The 16,757-nt window shown below is 38.2% G+C and overlaps 1 protein-coding gene across 1 annotated transcript; it reads right to left on the bottom strand.

The window, feature by feature from the left end:
• Window positions 1–13,894: 13,894 nt before the first annotated feature.
• Window positions 13,895–16,296, bottom strand: LOC111908915 (wall-associated receptor kinase 2). Its single transcript, XM_023904705.1, has 3 exons — window positions 15,414–16,296; window positions 15,148–15,318; window positions 13,895–15,003 (listed from the first exon to the last, which is right to left on the bottom strand). Exons 1-3 carry the CDS (start codon window positions 16,294–16,296, stop codon window positions 13,895–13,897), a joined length of 2,163 nt encoding a protein of 720 aa, XP_023760473.1.
• Between the last annotated feature and the right edge of the window lie 461 nt (window positions 16,297–16,757).

The raw sequence follows: 16,757 nt of genomic DNA, 5'->3' as shown, positions 1-16,757 counted from the left end.
CTACAATGAAAACACTAGAATAGAACATAAGTTTAAAAATACTATAGGAGTATTTCGTGTTACTATAATTACTTATCTGAGAACTAGAAAGGTCTCTATCAAGTAGGTCAATAGTCGTTAAGTGGATACGCTAAGGTTATATGAAATTTAGGTGTTATAGACTCAGAATCTGTGATCTTTGCTTTACTTCCTGTTCCTTGTTTGGTTGTGGATTTGGAGTTAGGGCCACTTATTCGAAGGTCTATCCTGCTTTGATTTCATATAACTGGTATACACTAAACAAATATTGACATAACTGATAAAGATCATCTTATAATTATCTTAAATAGTACGTCTATTTATATAAGATTCTTATACTCCTTTTCTAGCGTAGATATCATGGCTGGATTCCATCATCATGGTGAACCGTACTTTCGATACCACGACAATGCTGGATGGCTTGAAGAGGAGCCCGAAGATGAGCATTCAATTCCTTTGGATGATCACTTCGCAGAAGGCTTCTCGGATGGTTCTGACTCCGAGCCTGAAGTCAACAACCTACCCCAAGAGGGTCAAGCCCCAAATCTCAACACCCGACCCGCGTTTGAAGGTCCCACACCCTTGTGGACAACAAGCTTGAATCGCTAGAGCAATGAACAGGGTCAACCTTTACCCTACAACGGGGACCGCAACTTTTACAACATAAACGAGGGTGGCTCAGCTGACCGAGTCCTACCTATCATGGTCCACAGGATTGCTCGGAATATCGAGCAAGGTCGAGTAGCCATCGACCAAATCGTGGAAATTGATGCCAACTCTGGTGTCAACACAGTCCGCATCTGCCGTCTTGAAGAAGATATGGAAAGGACCAGGAGAACCAATGAGACTCTGCAACAACAACTGGCTGCCTCCCGAGCTGAAGTCATAGAACTTCGAGTTCGCCAGAGGGCTCATGAGCGACACCTTCAAGAAGTGGTTCGCTAATTGGCAGATCTGAGGGTTCGCCCGAGGAATTCCCATCGCTGTTAGAAGATGTTTAGTACATCTTTTCTTTTGACCCGAGTTGTAACCAGAATCTCCTGGAGGGAGACCGTGAGTTTGCGTATAGATCTATACAGGATTGACTATCCTACACCTTACTGCTAGTTACAGTGGGACTGGCAGGTCTTCGGGTGCCAAATGTCATACCTTTTGACGACTTACATTGTCGTGTTCATAGTCGATAGTATGGTACAATTAATCACATAATACCTTGATATAAATCCGGTTTAAGGTAGTTAGTACAACAGTAGTTCCTATAATACAACACTACAGTACTACATTAATTTACCCTTTACATTTATTTGGTGATCACTTCACTTAAACATTAATGTACAAACTATATTTTGATAATGATAGTTACACTTGGGAAAATTACACACTTTGTAACAACCAAAGTTTTGAAGGCCAAGAAAGGAAAGAAAACCTTAATTTTAAGGGGCGACTCGGCGAGTCCAAGGAGGAACTCAGCGAGTCCGAGCGGGATCTGGGTCGAGGAGTAAGTGACCGACTCGGCGAGTCGGCCAAGGTGACTCGGCGAGTCTGGTCTGTGCGTGGAAAACCCTAAATTCGGGACTTGGAGCCTATATAAACGTCTTAATCTTCTTCCTAGGGCTCCTTAATGCCTCTTTAGCCCAGGATACCAAACCCTAGCCGTCATATCCTTGGATTAAGCCATTTGTTGCCTTGGAAGGTGCATTAAAGCTTGGAGAAGGAAGAAGGAACTTGGAGGAGCAAGAAGGGACTATAGATCTGGGATTGTGAGTTCATTCTGAGCATTTGGAGGTAATAAACTAGTTCTTGGACCCTTTTTGCACCTAGATCTATGTGTGGTTGTTGGGGCTTTTTATCCATAATGTTATTATTTTGAGTTAGAAGCCAAATCTGAAGTTGCTACTTCAGATCTAAGCATATTGTGGTCTTGAGAAGCATAAAGTAGCATCCCTTGAGTTGATTATGGAGCTTCCTTGCCTTAAACCCTAGTTTGTGGTGTATTTTGCCTAGATCTCCTTCTCTATACGTAAAGTTTGCAACTTTACGTGAGGAATAGGCTTGGGAAGGGTAGATCTACAGTTTGGAGTCCCTGTATGACTCAAAAGTCCTCTGCATGTATGAAGGACCGGATGGACTCGACGAGTCCTTTGAGTGGACTCGGCGAGTAGCTTAAAGATGAGGAGGAACTCGACGAGTGGCATGAACAGCTCGTCGAGTCGGATGAAGTTGGGCATGAACTCGACGAGTTGGAAGAACAACTCGGCGAGTTGGATGGAGATTGTCTTGGATTCGACGAGTCTGTTCTTGGACTCGGCGAGTCAGGTCGCGAAACCCCAAACCCTTCGAGTTGAGACTCAAATCAGTGAGTCGAATGGAGACTCGGTGAGTTGGACAGGTCAGGACTCGGTAATCGGTAGACTCGGCGAGTCATGGACTGACTCGGCGAGTCGAGTCGCGAATAGAAGGACTCTGAACATATGAACTCGGCGAGTCAATAGGGTGACTCGGCAAGTAGGGTTGACCTGGGAGGTTGACTTTGACCAGGACTTTGACTTTGGCAAGAGTTGACTTAGTTGACCTTTGAAGGTCAGTTAGACTAAGTGTTATGTTGATATTGGTAGCTCGGGGAGCTAGTGGAGCAACAGTTCGGAGTGAGTGGTCAGGTAGCGGTCAAGGGATTAGCAGCAGCAGTTCAGCAGTATCAGGTGAGTTTCCCTTTGTATGAGTGGGTCTACGGCCACAATGCCGACCCATGTAGTTATGAGTAGAAGACCCGGGGGTTAGCCCTAGGTACAGTATGCTAGTATGATGTTCAGGACAAGGTCCAACGATAGCGGACGGGTGCCCAAGGAATGGTTTATGTGATAGTTATACTTGTTGTCTGTGTGATACTTGTATGTGCCTGGTAGGGTGGTGAGTGTGGGCGAGGTCCCGTACCTCACCAATAGCAGAGTGTGGATGGCGTTCCACATCTCATTAGCAGCAGATCAGGTGCGAGGCCCAAGATAGGGAAAGAGTGAGGGAGGGCTGGGCCCGTATCTCACTATCAGTAGGAGCATGGACGGGGCTCCCTGGCTCATCAGTAGAGTTCGGTTGTTAGGACCGGAGGGTAGTCTGACACCCCAGATACGTCTGACAGTATGTGATGTTATGTTTATGTGCTAGCATGATATGATGTTATGTGATAGTGGCAGTAGGGGGGTGAAATAATCCCCACTTACCGGTCGACAAGACCGAAGGGGTAGGCCAGCACCCAAATATGCTAGGCAATATATGGCTTATGTGTTTATGCTATGCTTTTATGTGGTAGTGTTAGGTGTGAAATAGTCCCAGGTTACCGGTTGAAAGATACCGAAGGGGAGGCCAGCACCCATATATGCTAGGCAGTATCCGGTCGAGAGGACCGAAGGGGAGCCAGCACCCAGATATGCTAGGCAGTATCCGGTTGAGGGGACCGAAGGGGAGCCAGCACCCAGATATGCTAGGCAGTATCCGGTCGAGAGGACCGAAGGGGAGCCAACACCCATATATGCTAGTTAGTATCCAGTCGAGAGGACTGAAGGGGAGGCTAGCACCCAGATATGCTAGGCAGTATCCGGTCGAGAGGACCGAAGGGGTAGGTCGGGCACCCAGATATGCCTGACAGTATATGTATGTTATATGAGTGTATGGTATGATGGGGGAACTCACTAAGCTTCGTGCTTACGGTTTTCAGTTTTGGTTTCAGGTACTTCCGGTAGCGGATGATGAAGCTCGGGATGATCGCATGGCACACACCATAGATTTGCCAGCCTGAGAATGTTTACTCTAATAATGAACATGTGTTTTGAAAACTTATACTCAGATTATCTTTTGGAATGATGTCTTTGCTTAAAGTAATGTTTTATTAAAAGAATTTTTTGGTCTTAAATTTTGGGTCGTTACAAGTTGGTATCAGAGCCTTTGTTTGAGGGATTCGGACATGCTCTCGGGTGTGTCTGAACTCAAACTGAGGAATTGGTATAAAAGTTTTCAAATGAAAAGACAGTTTTGTAAAAAGAGAGTTTTTGAGAAAGAAAACGGTTTTAGAAAAGCAAAAAGAATTCAGAAAGAAAAGAACTTTGAAAAGAGAAAAGAGGTGTGGTGCATGCAATCAGCCGAGCTCAAGTAAGTACCCCAAAATAACCATACAAGTTTATGTTATGCTTATCAGTTGATAGAACAACATGCTAGATTAGGACTAAGGTGATGGGTTTTGGTCATAAGACATCCTATGTGCTCATACCAACCCTAATGCTTGGATCTAGGTTTCTCTATTGTACATGCTTTGAATCCAAGACTATAAACCCTAATTCTAGCATACAAGTAATCATATTAGATATTAGAATAAGTTTATAATGTTACCTTGATTGTTATGTAGCAATAACAATCCCAATTCCTCCTTGAATTGCTTTGGAAGGCTTAGAGTCACAAGTGTCACTCCTCTAATGGTTCACAAACACCATAAGCAAGAGGATGAAGAGGAGAGAGGTTAGAGGCTGCCCAAAAACGTGTGAAACCCTAGAAGGTTGCTTGTCCACGTTTTTGAGGCATAAGGGGTCTTTATATAGTAAGGCTATTAGGGTTATCTAACAAGGAAACCCTAATTTGGTTGCTTAAGCCCTAAGCAACCCATGGAGCCCTTTTCTTAAGGCCTTGGACGATTTCATATGGGCTTCCCCATAGAATTCATCCACCTTATAATAAAAGGCAATCCATGGCCCTAATTGCAATTATCTTATAATTACAATTCCAGTCCCTTAAGTTTAATTAATCTCTTTTAGTCACAAAACTAATTACCAATTAATTATTGACTAATATTAATTAAACAATATGATTTCTCCTTTAATATATTATTCTCATAATATATTAATAAATCATATTTAATCCTTTCTCTCCATAATTCATCCTATCAAGTTGCTATGGTGAAGGCAACCCAAAAGGACCATGCACCATCGGGTCAAGTACATACCAAAATAGTTATGGACTTAGACACTAATCCAACAGTCTCCCACTTGGATAAGTCTAATAACTATTCTGCGTATGACTTCAGATCCCAATCTGCAATCGTAGCTTTCCAAAGCCGCTGTCAACTCTGATCATATCAAATACGCGTGTCCTTAGATAAGGGATCATATATTCCTCCATTCTAGATATCATATGAGATATGATTTTAAATCATTCTCTTTGTACTATATCTCGATTTCCGATTTATGACGACTGACTAATTGAACAAATCAAATTAGCCCTAGCCCGGCCGAGCATTTACGTTTGTCATCACTAAACCATCGAGGGGCCCAAAGATATCGCTTTTATCCTCCTTTGAATAAAAGGAATGGATAAACTTTGATACAATGCTCGCTTGTATTCACTCACCGAATCACACACAACAATATGTTTTATAACACCAAGTTACTAGTGCGTTTACATATTATCAATGTGCAACCGATTTGCAAGATACAACTCACACATCTCGGTTTCAAGAATATAAGATGTTATCGTCTCACCAATCACTCGTGATACAATTCATGGAGTGATCCAAGTGAGCGTGGGTCTAATCCAATGCTCAAATCACATTCATAAGCACTCATGAACGTTGCAGCAAACATTTGCTTATGTCTAATACTCTTTTAGACAATCCACATACCAATTCACGACAGCCTTCATTCATATCTACTTCCAACATATGAACGACTGTGTTCCGTTTGAATAATTCGATTATACTTAATAAACTCAATTATTCTGGAAGTCAAAACATGCAAATGTGAAACACAAGAATAATACTAATCCCATATGGCCTCAACCCTTTGAGCATAAATAAAACACCTTTTATTTATCACCATATCGATTACTCATTATTTGTCGTTTCGGTTAATCAACTTCTTACTTGAATTCCAACACTTGTCCCATGCTCCTAGCATGCACACAATGTTTATCTATGGTTCTTACTTTGTGAAATAGATCACATTGAACACATTTCCAATCCTTCTCATTTCACAACTCCAAATCCGTTTTTCATAAGTCAAAGAATATCAAATTCTTGCTACTTATAGAATATGCTAGATTCTAACATTCTATGCAACTATCCTTTCGTAATGTCACTGCACCAAAGTCACAAAGACTATTGCCAATGATATTACAAAGTCCTCTATCGGAGATTGTTACAAGACAATTCCATAGACGTGATGTCTCTCACTCAAAGTACATTCTTTGAACATCCTTTTGCATAGAAGTTTCTAATCTAATCATAGATTTCTCAATATTCAATTCCCAATATGGACACACTTCCATATGTTCCATGTGACAACTCATTCTTAATAGTATCTTATGTATTCGTAATGATGTCGATATGGTCCATCCAATATGGAAACATTTCCATATTTTCCAATACTATACTTCCAACTACTCACAAGCGACCAATCCTCGTCGAACTTTGGGTTGTCCTTTGATAGTTGTTTAATTGTTTTAGTCAAAACCAATTCTAGTCCCTTTTCCCTCTAAATGCGCTCGACATTTGGAAAATTTTAGAATGGTCAAACATTAAAGCATTTGCAATCGATCCTATACCCGAAGCGTATGGGACACGACGCATAATGTTTTATTTGCTATGTTCTCAAAATTCGAATTGTGAAAAGGGATGCCGTAATCATAATCGAAATTTTAAGAACACACTATGAACCTTTGACTAAATTTATTAACATTTCTCAACCTAATCCTTTAGATTTGAAATGAAGCATAATATTCTCTCCCTTAATTATAGCAAAACAACCTTTCAACTCTTACAACTTTGCAAAGTATGACTCTTGTTTTCTATAATTAATATTGCTAACCTTGCAATACTTTTCTTAATAATCATACAATCATAACTTTTATGCTCCCACTATCATGATGATTATTATAAAACATAACACTTATGCTCCCACTAGCTTCGACATGTATTCATAAACATCTCAACTTCCAGAAAGACAATACTTATTGAATTTCTTAAGTTCATGTTTCTAATACTTAGTGCTTTGATAATCCTTTATCAATGCTTCTTGAACTTATACACCTTTGCCTTCGATAGTTCATATGTGCGTCTAAACAATTAATACTAATTGCCAAACCTCACAATTCAAATTATGGAAAGGGATGCCGTAACCATGATTGAATTTGAGAATGCAATTTTACAATCACTATCTTCTTAAAATCTCTCTTAGTGAAAGTATTTCTTCACAATCATTTTCATGAAAGAGGAAATCTTATGACACTTAGATTTGAGCGGTGTATGTGTTCCTATCCATGTGAATTTGTTAAAACTAAAGTTTACGACAAATTCAAACTCATATGGACCGAACTTTCTTAATCTTGATTTCTTGCCTTATGGTAGCACAGCTGCCCACCATGTCTTCCAAGTAGTTAAGCAGCTCACCTTTTCTTATCAATGTACCTTTCATTGGTTAAGGTGCTTTGCCTTTTATGCGTTCAAAATGAGAACTCATAGAACTCTCATGCATAATTAACTCGATTGGATTGGCACAGAATCAAAATAATGTCAACACGATAGGTATAAACCTCAACTCGTGTGCTAGTGATGATCGATAAGGTTTATTTGATTTGTTCTTGAAACCTTTCAAGACCATTAAGACTCCCACTGACTCCTTGACATATACGATTCTCTTGTCAAAACATTTCTTGACAAACAAATATTCAAGAGTTAGTGTAGCTTTTATCAAAACTCTTCATAAATTGGTCCTAGTTGGTCTTTGTCTTATCCAAGACATCACAACTTTCCACATTTGATGAATGTTTCAAACCTTCTTAAGACTTTTCACTCAATGTCACAATCTTAACTTTAAGACTTGTTATTGGAACGAAGTATGATTGACTTATTGATTTAACCATTTCTTCAATTCTTTGATTCCTCTTCTTAGACATACAATTGTACTAAGATTCACGTAGAGGATCAATTGAGATATGGTTCTTAATCATTAAGACCGATCATAAAGCATAAAAGGTACTCTCCCTTCTTCTTAGAATGGAGAAACTTTTATCTCTCCGCCTACTTGATTCTTGTTATTCGTTCTACTATTGATTTAAACCTTTTCAATCAATTCAGAATTACACTTAATCTTATAAGTATAATCATATTTACTAAACCTTTAGTAAATCATGACGAATATCTCGTTACTCTTATGGTGGAATTTGATCAACACACAACTTTGTGTACTCGATCTCCTAGTCCTTCACTTGACACTTTGTCAATGAATTAGTCTAATTTTTAAATACGAAATTTCTCATTCATCGTGCATCCACGTTGCATGATTCCAAGTTTCTGTCCAATTGAAACTTGGGCGATGAGAAACTCTCCCTATTTGGTAAATTCTCGACTTTCCATAATAAAATAAGAACCAAATCCATTTGTTGTAGAAGTATGCAAACACCAATTTTCATAACGATTTCATTGTAAGGAAATAAACAAATAAATAAATAAGTCAAACGAAAATTTATTTTATTTATAAAAGCAGCGGAAAACATTTGTCCTTACAATGCAAAATCCATTGAAAACTATGTATTTCAAAAAAAAATTTCTAACAACTCTATCATAACTATCTAAGCTCAAAATCTAATCTTCAAGTGCATGCGATCAAGATCCATTCCTTGTGATTAGATTCTTCTTGCTCTTTCACCAAGCTTCCTTTCTTTTCACTGATCCTGCAAAACATTCAAATGCAATCATATCACATTATGTATTAAGAATCAATGAATAGGAACTTAATGGAGTTAGATAGTGGATTTTACCTGAAGTGCAGCCATACTCTTTGACTCTCCCATCTTTTGGACTCTTCAGGCTCTTGTGGCAGACTTGTATCCAACGCCCTTTCTTTTGGCAGCAAACGCAGGTCGGTTCTCCTAGAACATCCTCGGAAGTATGGTCGGTTGACTTTCCCAACAAATACGCTCCATTGCTTCGCCAAATCATTTCTGATTCAGCAGCAATGAGCATGTAAGTTAGGTCAATGAGGTTGTCGTCATGATTCATCATATAATACTTTCTTTTGAACTCATTATATGATTCTGGAAGTGACTGCAAAACCCAATTCACAGCCAACTCATTTGGGAATGACACACCTAACATTATCAACCTATCGATGTGTGATTTCATTCCTAGAACATGGGCACACACGGGTTTACCATCTTCATGTTTCATTTCCAATAAGGCTTTAGTGATATTGAACCTTTCAATTCTTCGATCTTGTGGGTTGGGGAGAACAATAGGAGGAGGAGGAGGAAGTGAAGCATGATTTCTTGTTCCTCGATCGAATCGTGGAATACCATCTTCATGAGGAATGCTTGTTCCACGGGATTTGAGAAGACCATAGTTGTCGAACTTTGACATCTACAAAACGGGAGAAAAACGAATTCAAGTTAGTTGATAGATTAAGTCCTTAGTAAATCACCCAAATGAGATACTAAGGCTAGGACCCAACATAATATTCTACAACCTAGAAACGGGATGCCGTAATCTAGTTGCAGAATATTTGAAGGTAAGTGAATGATGATTCACTAATTTCCACCATGAAAAACGAAAAAGAAATTTAAGTTTTAAATCTATGAAAACTCCTATATCCTTTGAGATACATTGAACTTTCAATGGCATGTTTATATCTCGATATACCCCTCTTGTTTGTGACTGGGATGCCGAGGATCACAAAGCGGGTGTGAATAACCATGCAAACTACATGGTGCCCTCACATGTTACAGTCACCTATTCGATGTGCCGGTAAACCACACACGCTCCACCGAACTATGACAAACATCGAGTCACCCTTTGCTACCTTTGCTTAGAACCATTTAGTGTGCCGGTAAACCACACACGCTCCACTAACGTCTTCGCAAGGGCACAAAGTGTAATTTCATGGAATTGCATCAATTCACTTTTGCCTAAGTAACTAAGATTGGGAATTTTATGAAAACATTTAGTTACTTTATATTTCATTATACTTATAATGGAAGGTTTCGTCCTATCTTACCCGTTCGGCTAACGACCCTTCACTAGTCAAGAGTGCGGTGGGTAAGAGTGGATACCCATTCAATCGCCATTTTATAGGCAATTTCCTTAAACACCCTTATAGACTAGCTTCGTGAATGAGGCCTACTAACGGTAAGACTGACTTTTACTCATACATATATATAATGTTAGACTTTTAATGTTATATATAGTATAGGGTGTATTTTACACTTTCAAAATATTAGGTGGTCTAATTTAACAATTATACTTTTAATTCAATTAAATTGTAAACCTAAACTTTTATGGATTTATTAAACTTCTTTTAATTATACACCTTAATTAATTAATAAAACCATAAGGGTGTGATTTGAACTTTTTCAAAACTATATTAGAGTTTTAGAATTTAACATTCCTAATTAAACTTTTAATCAACTTTTAAATTCCAAAACTTGAGGGCAAGTTTTGAAACCTTTTTTTTTCAAAACATTAGGGTTTCAACTATTTAAATTTCAAAACTACAAAACTATTGGGTTCAAATTTAAACTATAAAACCTAAAGGGCAAAATATGAAACTTTTCATAACAACAAGGATCAAATAACAAATAATCTAAACTAACATTTAATTACATAATTATCCATATTTGATTTGTTTAATGATTTCTTGCAAAATAATTTATCAATTTACTCAAAATAATTAATCAATTATCTTATAAGGAAACAATTATCTTATTAATTGATAAATATCTTCAATTAGATCAAGAATATAGTCAAATATATCATATAATCGGATTAATATAGATCTAACATGATAAGATAACTATCCATAAGCAAAAACAACAAGAAATCCCGGATATACCTCTGTCTGACGCTCGAACTCGCCGAGTACCACACTGTACTCGCCGAGTTGAGGCCTACTCGCCAAGTACACTGTGGTACTCGCCGAGTTCAGGAGGCAGAACCACAAGAAACGAATTTTTTTTTTCAAACATACAATGCATCAATACAATAGAAACCAAGCTAGGCTCTGATACCACTGATGGGTTTTGGTCATAAGACATCCTATGTGCTCATACAAACCCTAATGCTTGGATCTAGGTTTCTCTATTGTACATGCTTTGAATCCAAGACTATAAACCCTAATTCTAGCATACAAGTAATCATATTAGATATTAGAATAAGTTTATAATGTTACCTTGATTGTTATGTAGCAATAACAATCCCAATTCCTCCTTGAATTACTTTGGAAGGCTTAGAGTCACAAGTGTCACTCCTCTAATGGTTCACAAACACCATAAGCAAGAGGATGAAGAGGAGAGAGGTTAGAGGCTGCCCAAAAACGTGTGAAACCCTAGAAGGTTGCTTGTCCACGTTTTTGAGGCATAAGGGGTCTTTATATAGTAAGGCTATTGGGGTTATCTAACAAGGAAACCCTAATTTGGTTGCTTAAGCCCTAAGCAACCCATGGAGCCCTTTTCTTAAGGCCTTGGACGATTTCATATGGGCTTCCGCATAGAATTCATCCACCTTATAATAAAAGGCAATCCATGGCCCTAATTGCAATTATCTTATAATTACAATTCCAATCCCTTAAGTTTAATTAATCTCTTTTAGTCACAAAACTAATTACCAATTAATTATTGACTAATATTAATTAAACAATATGATTTCTCCTTTAATATATTATTCTCATAATATATTAATAAATCATATTTAATCCTTTCTCTCCATAATTCATCCTATCAAGTTGCTATGGTGAAGGCAACCCAAAAGGACCATGCACCATTGGGTCAAGTACATACCAAAATACTTATGGACTTAGACACTAATCCAACATAAGGATCTAGGAATGATGCCTTATGTGCCTATTATATGTGTTTTGAGCTGCATGATAGTGCTGATTAGACAGTAGTGGGATAGCCTGTCTAGGTTATGCCTGAGTTTATGAGTTTGTGTTGCATGCTAGTTCAGATTCTTGCTATTTGGATATGATTTCTTGAGTATGTTGTGGTTAGATTTTCCCCTTGTTCGAATGCTGCTTGCTTTGTGCATTGTGGGATTTTGAGTGATGGGAGTTAGCCATTAGGTAGATACATCACGTCACATGTGATCAGGGTTGAATAATCTCAGAGTGTTGGATTTGGCTCTATTGCGCAGCTCTTGTTTGAGTCCAACCGTTGTAGGGACGAGTCTTTTACTTGAAGGATTATCTGAGCCTCGTCACATGTGATGGTATCCAGGTGATGGCTAATTGGCATCACAAGGAGACCTTCAGCAGCTGAGGACTGGTTGAGTTGAGTCAGAGGTTTCCCTAGGGTAAGCCTAGGATGAGATAGTGCTGGGAGCAGTAGTAGTGGATAAGGGACCTGGTGGAGTCAAAGCAATTCCTGAGGAAAGTACGGATAGATGTGGAAGGTAGTATGGGCCCGTATTTGTGGTTAATCAATTTCTCATGTAACTCATCGAAAGAAAGGGTGTCTCGTGTGTGAACCGCATCAAGAATCGGTTTATAAGTTGTTTGATCGAGACCATTCAGGATGATGTCGACGACATCTTCATCATCCATTTTCTTTCCGAGTATTGCGAGCTCATCAATAACTGTTTTGATTTGCTGCATGTACTCCGTTATTGATTGAGTAAGAGTTTTTGTTGTTTCCTTCAACCGATGTTTCAATTGTTTAATGTGTCCTCGACTTGGAGAGGTATAAGTTTTGGCAAGAATCTGCCAAGCTTCATGTGAAGATGCTGCTCCTGTAATGAGAGGCACAATTTGAGGAGAGAGACTACCTACCAGTGTACCGAATAATAGCCTGTCTTGCCTGAACCATTGGGAATATCCAGGTTCTGGAGTTTTCGAACCATCTTCACCAGTGACAGGTTTTGGGGGTGGGTGAGATCCGTCTATGAACTTGAATAAGTCTAATCCACAGGGTAGTGCTTCTACTTGTGTCTTCCAGGCTAAATAATTCAGAGATGTGAGTTTTAGGGTAGCGGGGAAAGTGACGACTGTTAAGTCTTTCATAGATGGGTTGATCAAGAAAGATGTTGTTTCAGACATGTTTTTGGTTGAAGCAGATTGTGAAGGAGATGATGATTGGGATGAATTTTGTGATGAGGTGTTTGAGCCTTGCTCTGATACCATAAGAAGATTTTAGGTATTGTAGAGAAGAAGTGTGAATTGATGATTTCATTTACAAACAAACCGTATACATATACAATTTATAGGGAGGAAAATCAGGAGAGAAAAAAACTATCTAATAATGTCTATAACAAAAATAACCCCTACAATTAAGCTATGAAATATATGATTGAAATTTGAAAAAGATATACAACAATATTTGAGGCGGTGATATATCACTTAACAGTCTATACGGTCTAGATGTGATTTAGATTTAGATTTTGCTATCTTAATTGCAAATAATATGTAGAAAACAAGTGTAGAAGTCATTGATAGAGTTTGAAGTTGGAAAATGAAGTTTATCAAAGTTTGAAGCTACAGTGGTGTTACGTTGACGTTCAATGGATATGAAGTTCAGTGACCGTTGAATTATTTATTAAACTTTTATAGAGTTTAATGCATTAGATGGAAAAAAATCATAAAATTGTATGAAAAAGGAATGATAATGTGGCAATCATTTACACTGTACAATTCAATGCATTGTGGATGCCTAATATATTGAAACTAAAAATTTAACAAAGTAACAAATAACCATAAATAAATAAAACACCTCTAACACAAGACATTATTGGATACAGGAGGTATACTACAACAAACTGGTTAGATTTGCTTAAAATAGCACTGTTTGCATATAAGAGAGTGAGTGAAGGACGACCTACGACTTCTATGAACCTTGTGCATGTGGGTTGCCATGTTGATCAATCAAACAAGAGAAGGTCGTCAAGTTCAGCGGAAATGATTTTCTTGGACATTATGATAGAACTCTTCAAAAAAGATTGTTTAAGTTCGTCAAGCTCCTCTTTCACTTCTACCATGTTAGGCCTTTTCCTCCCCTCTAGTTCAACACAATCTTTGGCTAGTCGAGCAAAACATCTAATATGCTCATTCAGCCCATCTTTCTTCACTTTATCATCAAGAATCTGAAGCAAGTGGCCCCTTTCTAATGAAGAAATGAAATACGTTGCCAGACCCAAGTCACTTTCAGTTCTATCATGTGAAAAGACCTTTCTACCTGTAAGCAGCTCCACAAGAACCATGCCAAAACTATAAACATCACTCTTCTCTGTCAAAATTCCTGATCGAAAGTACTCTGGATCTATGTATCCAAGTGTCCCATGCACCAATGTCTGTAAGTGAGTCTCATCAACTGGAATGAACCTTGAGATTCCAAAATCAGACACTTTGGCAGTGTAGTCGTCAGTCAAAAGTATGTTCAAAGATTTAATATCTCTATGAACGATTTGTGTAGTTGAATGTATATGAGCAAGGGCTTCAGCAGTATGTGTGGCGATGTTTAGGCGTCTTTCAAACGTCATTGAAGATATGAAGTCTTGTTCATGAAGGTGATGGAAGATAGTCTTGTTTGTTACAAACTCATAAATCAAGAGAGGAGTTTGCGTCTCTAAGCAACAACCCAAGAGTTTGACAACATTTGGATGACTAATTTCTGATAGAATAATCACCTCATTTATAAACTGCTCGATCTGACTCTCATCAATTGACTTAGCTTTCTTTATGGCAACCATTGTTTTATCTGCTAGTGTACCTTTATAAACTGTTCCATAACCTCCTTGACCTACGATATTGGTTTTGTGGAAGTTATTGGTTGCCTTTTCAAGATCTTTTGCTGAAAAAATCTTTGCCATATGGGAGGATAATCGTTTAGATTCGAATAGCACTTTCTGCAATATCAACCCCCCGTTTTTCTTGAAGAATATCTCCCTTCTCTTCATAATCTTCCTTTGTTTGAGTCCCCAGTATATTATAAATGTAAACACCAATGAAGCTGCAGTGCCCATGCTAACGCCTGTCGATTAATTAATAGAATCCCCATACGAACATATGAATTGTGTCAAAAAACAGTTATATATAGATATAGAGAGAGAGGCGATTCTTCCACTGAATTTATAAATAATGATGTTATGTGAAAAAGCTGTTCTAACTCACTCACCCCAATAGACTGAATTTCCGTCAGCTTGTAAATCATTATTAGAGCAACCATCACCACCCTTTCGACCATCCCCGTGTTGCCCTAACGGGCATGAACAGCTGTAGCTCCCATTCGTGTTACCACAGCCATATATACAATCATGTAATTGAGGTCCTTCACACTCATTGATATCTGAAAGAATATCACAGATTATCGTGATGAAAATCTTGTATTTATTGAAATCTGTTGATGGTAGTATTAGTAATTAAAGTGTTTACTATATATACCTTGACAACCGTTTGGGAGATATGGGTTACCCTGGTACCCTTGAGCACACTGACAACGATACCCATTGTAGCTTCGATTAGATTCAATCAAGGTATCAACGCATACGCTATTCTCTTTGCAACCATAACTCGAAATGTTCTTTTGAGCTTCTTCACAAGTTGTGTACCCAATCGACCATTCAAGAACCACCGGAAAAGACCGATTGTGCAAACGATCAAGATCGGTTTTATGAAACGTGTAATTACCTTTCTCAACAATAAACCCGAACGTACAGTTATTGAAACTCCAGCTCCCTACGTTCTCCCTTCGTGTGTTGCTTTGTGCATGGATTCGAAATCTTGTGAGGTTATAAGGAAGTGGAACTTGGCTGCAACCCAAACCTAAACACGAACCATTGGTTAGCTTATCGCAACCAGTCATTGATAGACATCCAGTATAGTAACCTTCACCGTTTAAGGTCTTGATGTTGACTCTTGAGTCGCATCCAACTGCAGTTAAGAGGTTCAGTGTACTCGAGACTTGGAATCTTGACAACTTTATTCTGGGTTCTGACTCGCTGGTTATAGCATGAGTTTTGTTGTAGCAACGATAGCCCATCGGCAACATGCCACGCATATAGCCATCGTTAAGTGATATACTTAACAGTTTGAATTTGGTGTTGGAGACACTAAGTGTCTCACAATTTACCTGATATTCTATGCTCATGTAGCATCCTTCTATGGTTCCAAAAGGATACGGAATCGTGATATTCCCACATTTAACAGGGCAGCCAGGAAGAGATAGAGCTACTTCGGATGCTGCTTTCGTTGTTGATAGTATTACAATCAGTATTGTGAAAGTCCGAAGTAGTTTAAGAAAAGCAATTCCCTCTGATTTTTTCATCTAAATTGACTTGGAATCTTCAGTCAGTAGACCAACAGAAGCAGTAATTAAGCTCGACATATATATAATAAACAAGAAGTAAATGTAACAGTCACTGAAAATCGATCACTTCACTAGTCATATATGTATCTATCTATATATCCTCTCTAAATTAATCATATTTTTATCTTCTGAACTTGTGCTTGTATATCCATCTTTATATACGTTCATTGTGTTTCACGTTGATATATATAAAAACAGCTTGGAGCAACAAGATCTAATATTATCGACCGATATGACGATCACAACCACATAGAGATAATGATAGAACCGATGTTAAATGAACGTTTTGTAGTTTTATTTTAGTTCGAACACTGTTAATTAACTTTTTATTACCTTGGAATATCCTGAAACAACGATGGATTCGGCAGTTGTTTATGTGCTTTTGGATGTATTATTTCATGTTTTATCGAGTGTCCGCA

Source organism: Lactuca sativa, chromosome 6, assembly GCF_002870075.4.
Source record: "Lactuca sativa cultivar Salinas chromosome 6, Lsat_Salinas_v11, whole genome shotgun sequence".
Taxonomy (NCBI): Eukaryota; Viridiplantae; Streptophyta; class Magnoliopsida; order Asterales; family Asteraceae; genus Lactuca; species Lactuca sativa.
This window is presented reverse-complemented; position numbering and strand designations above follow the sequence as displayed.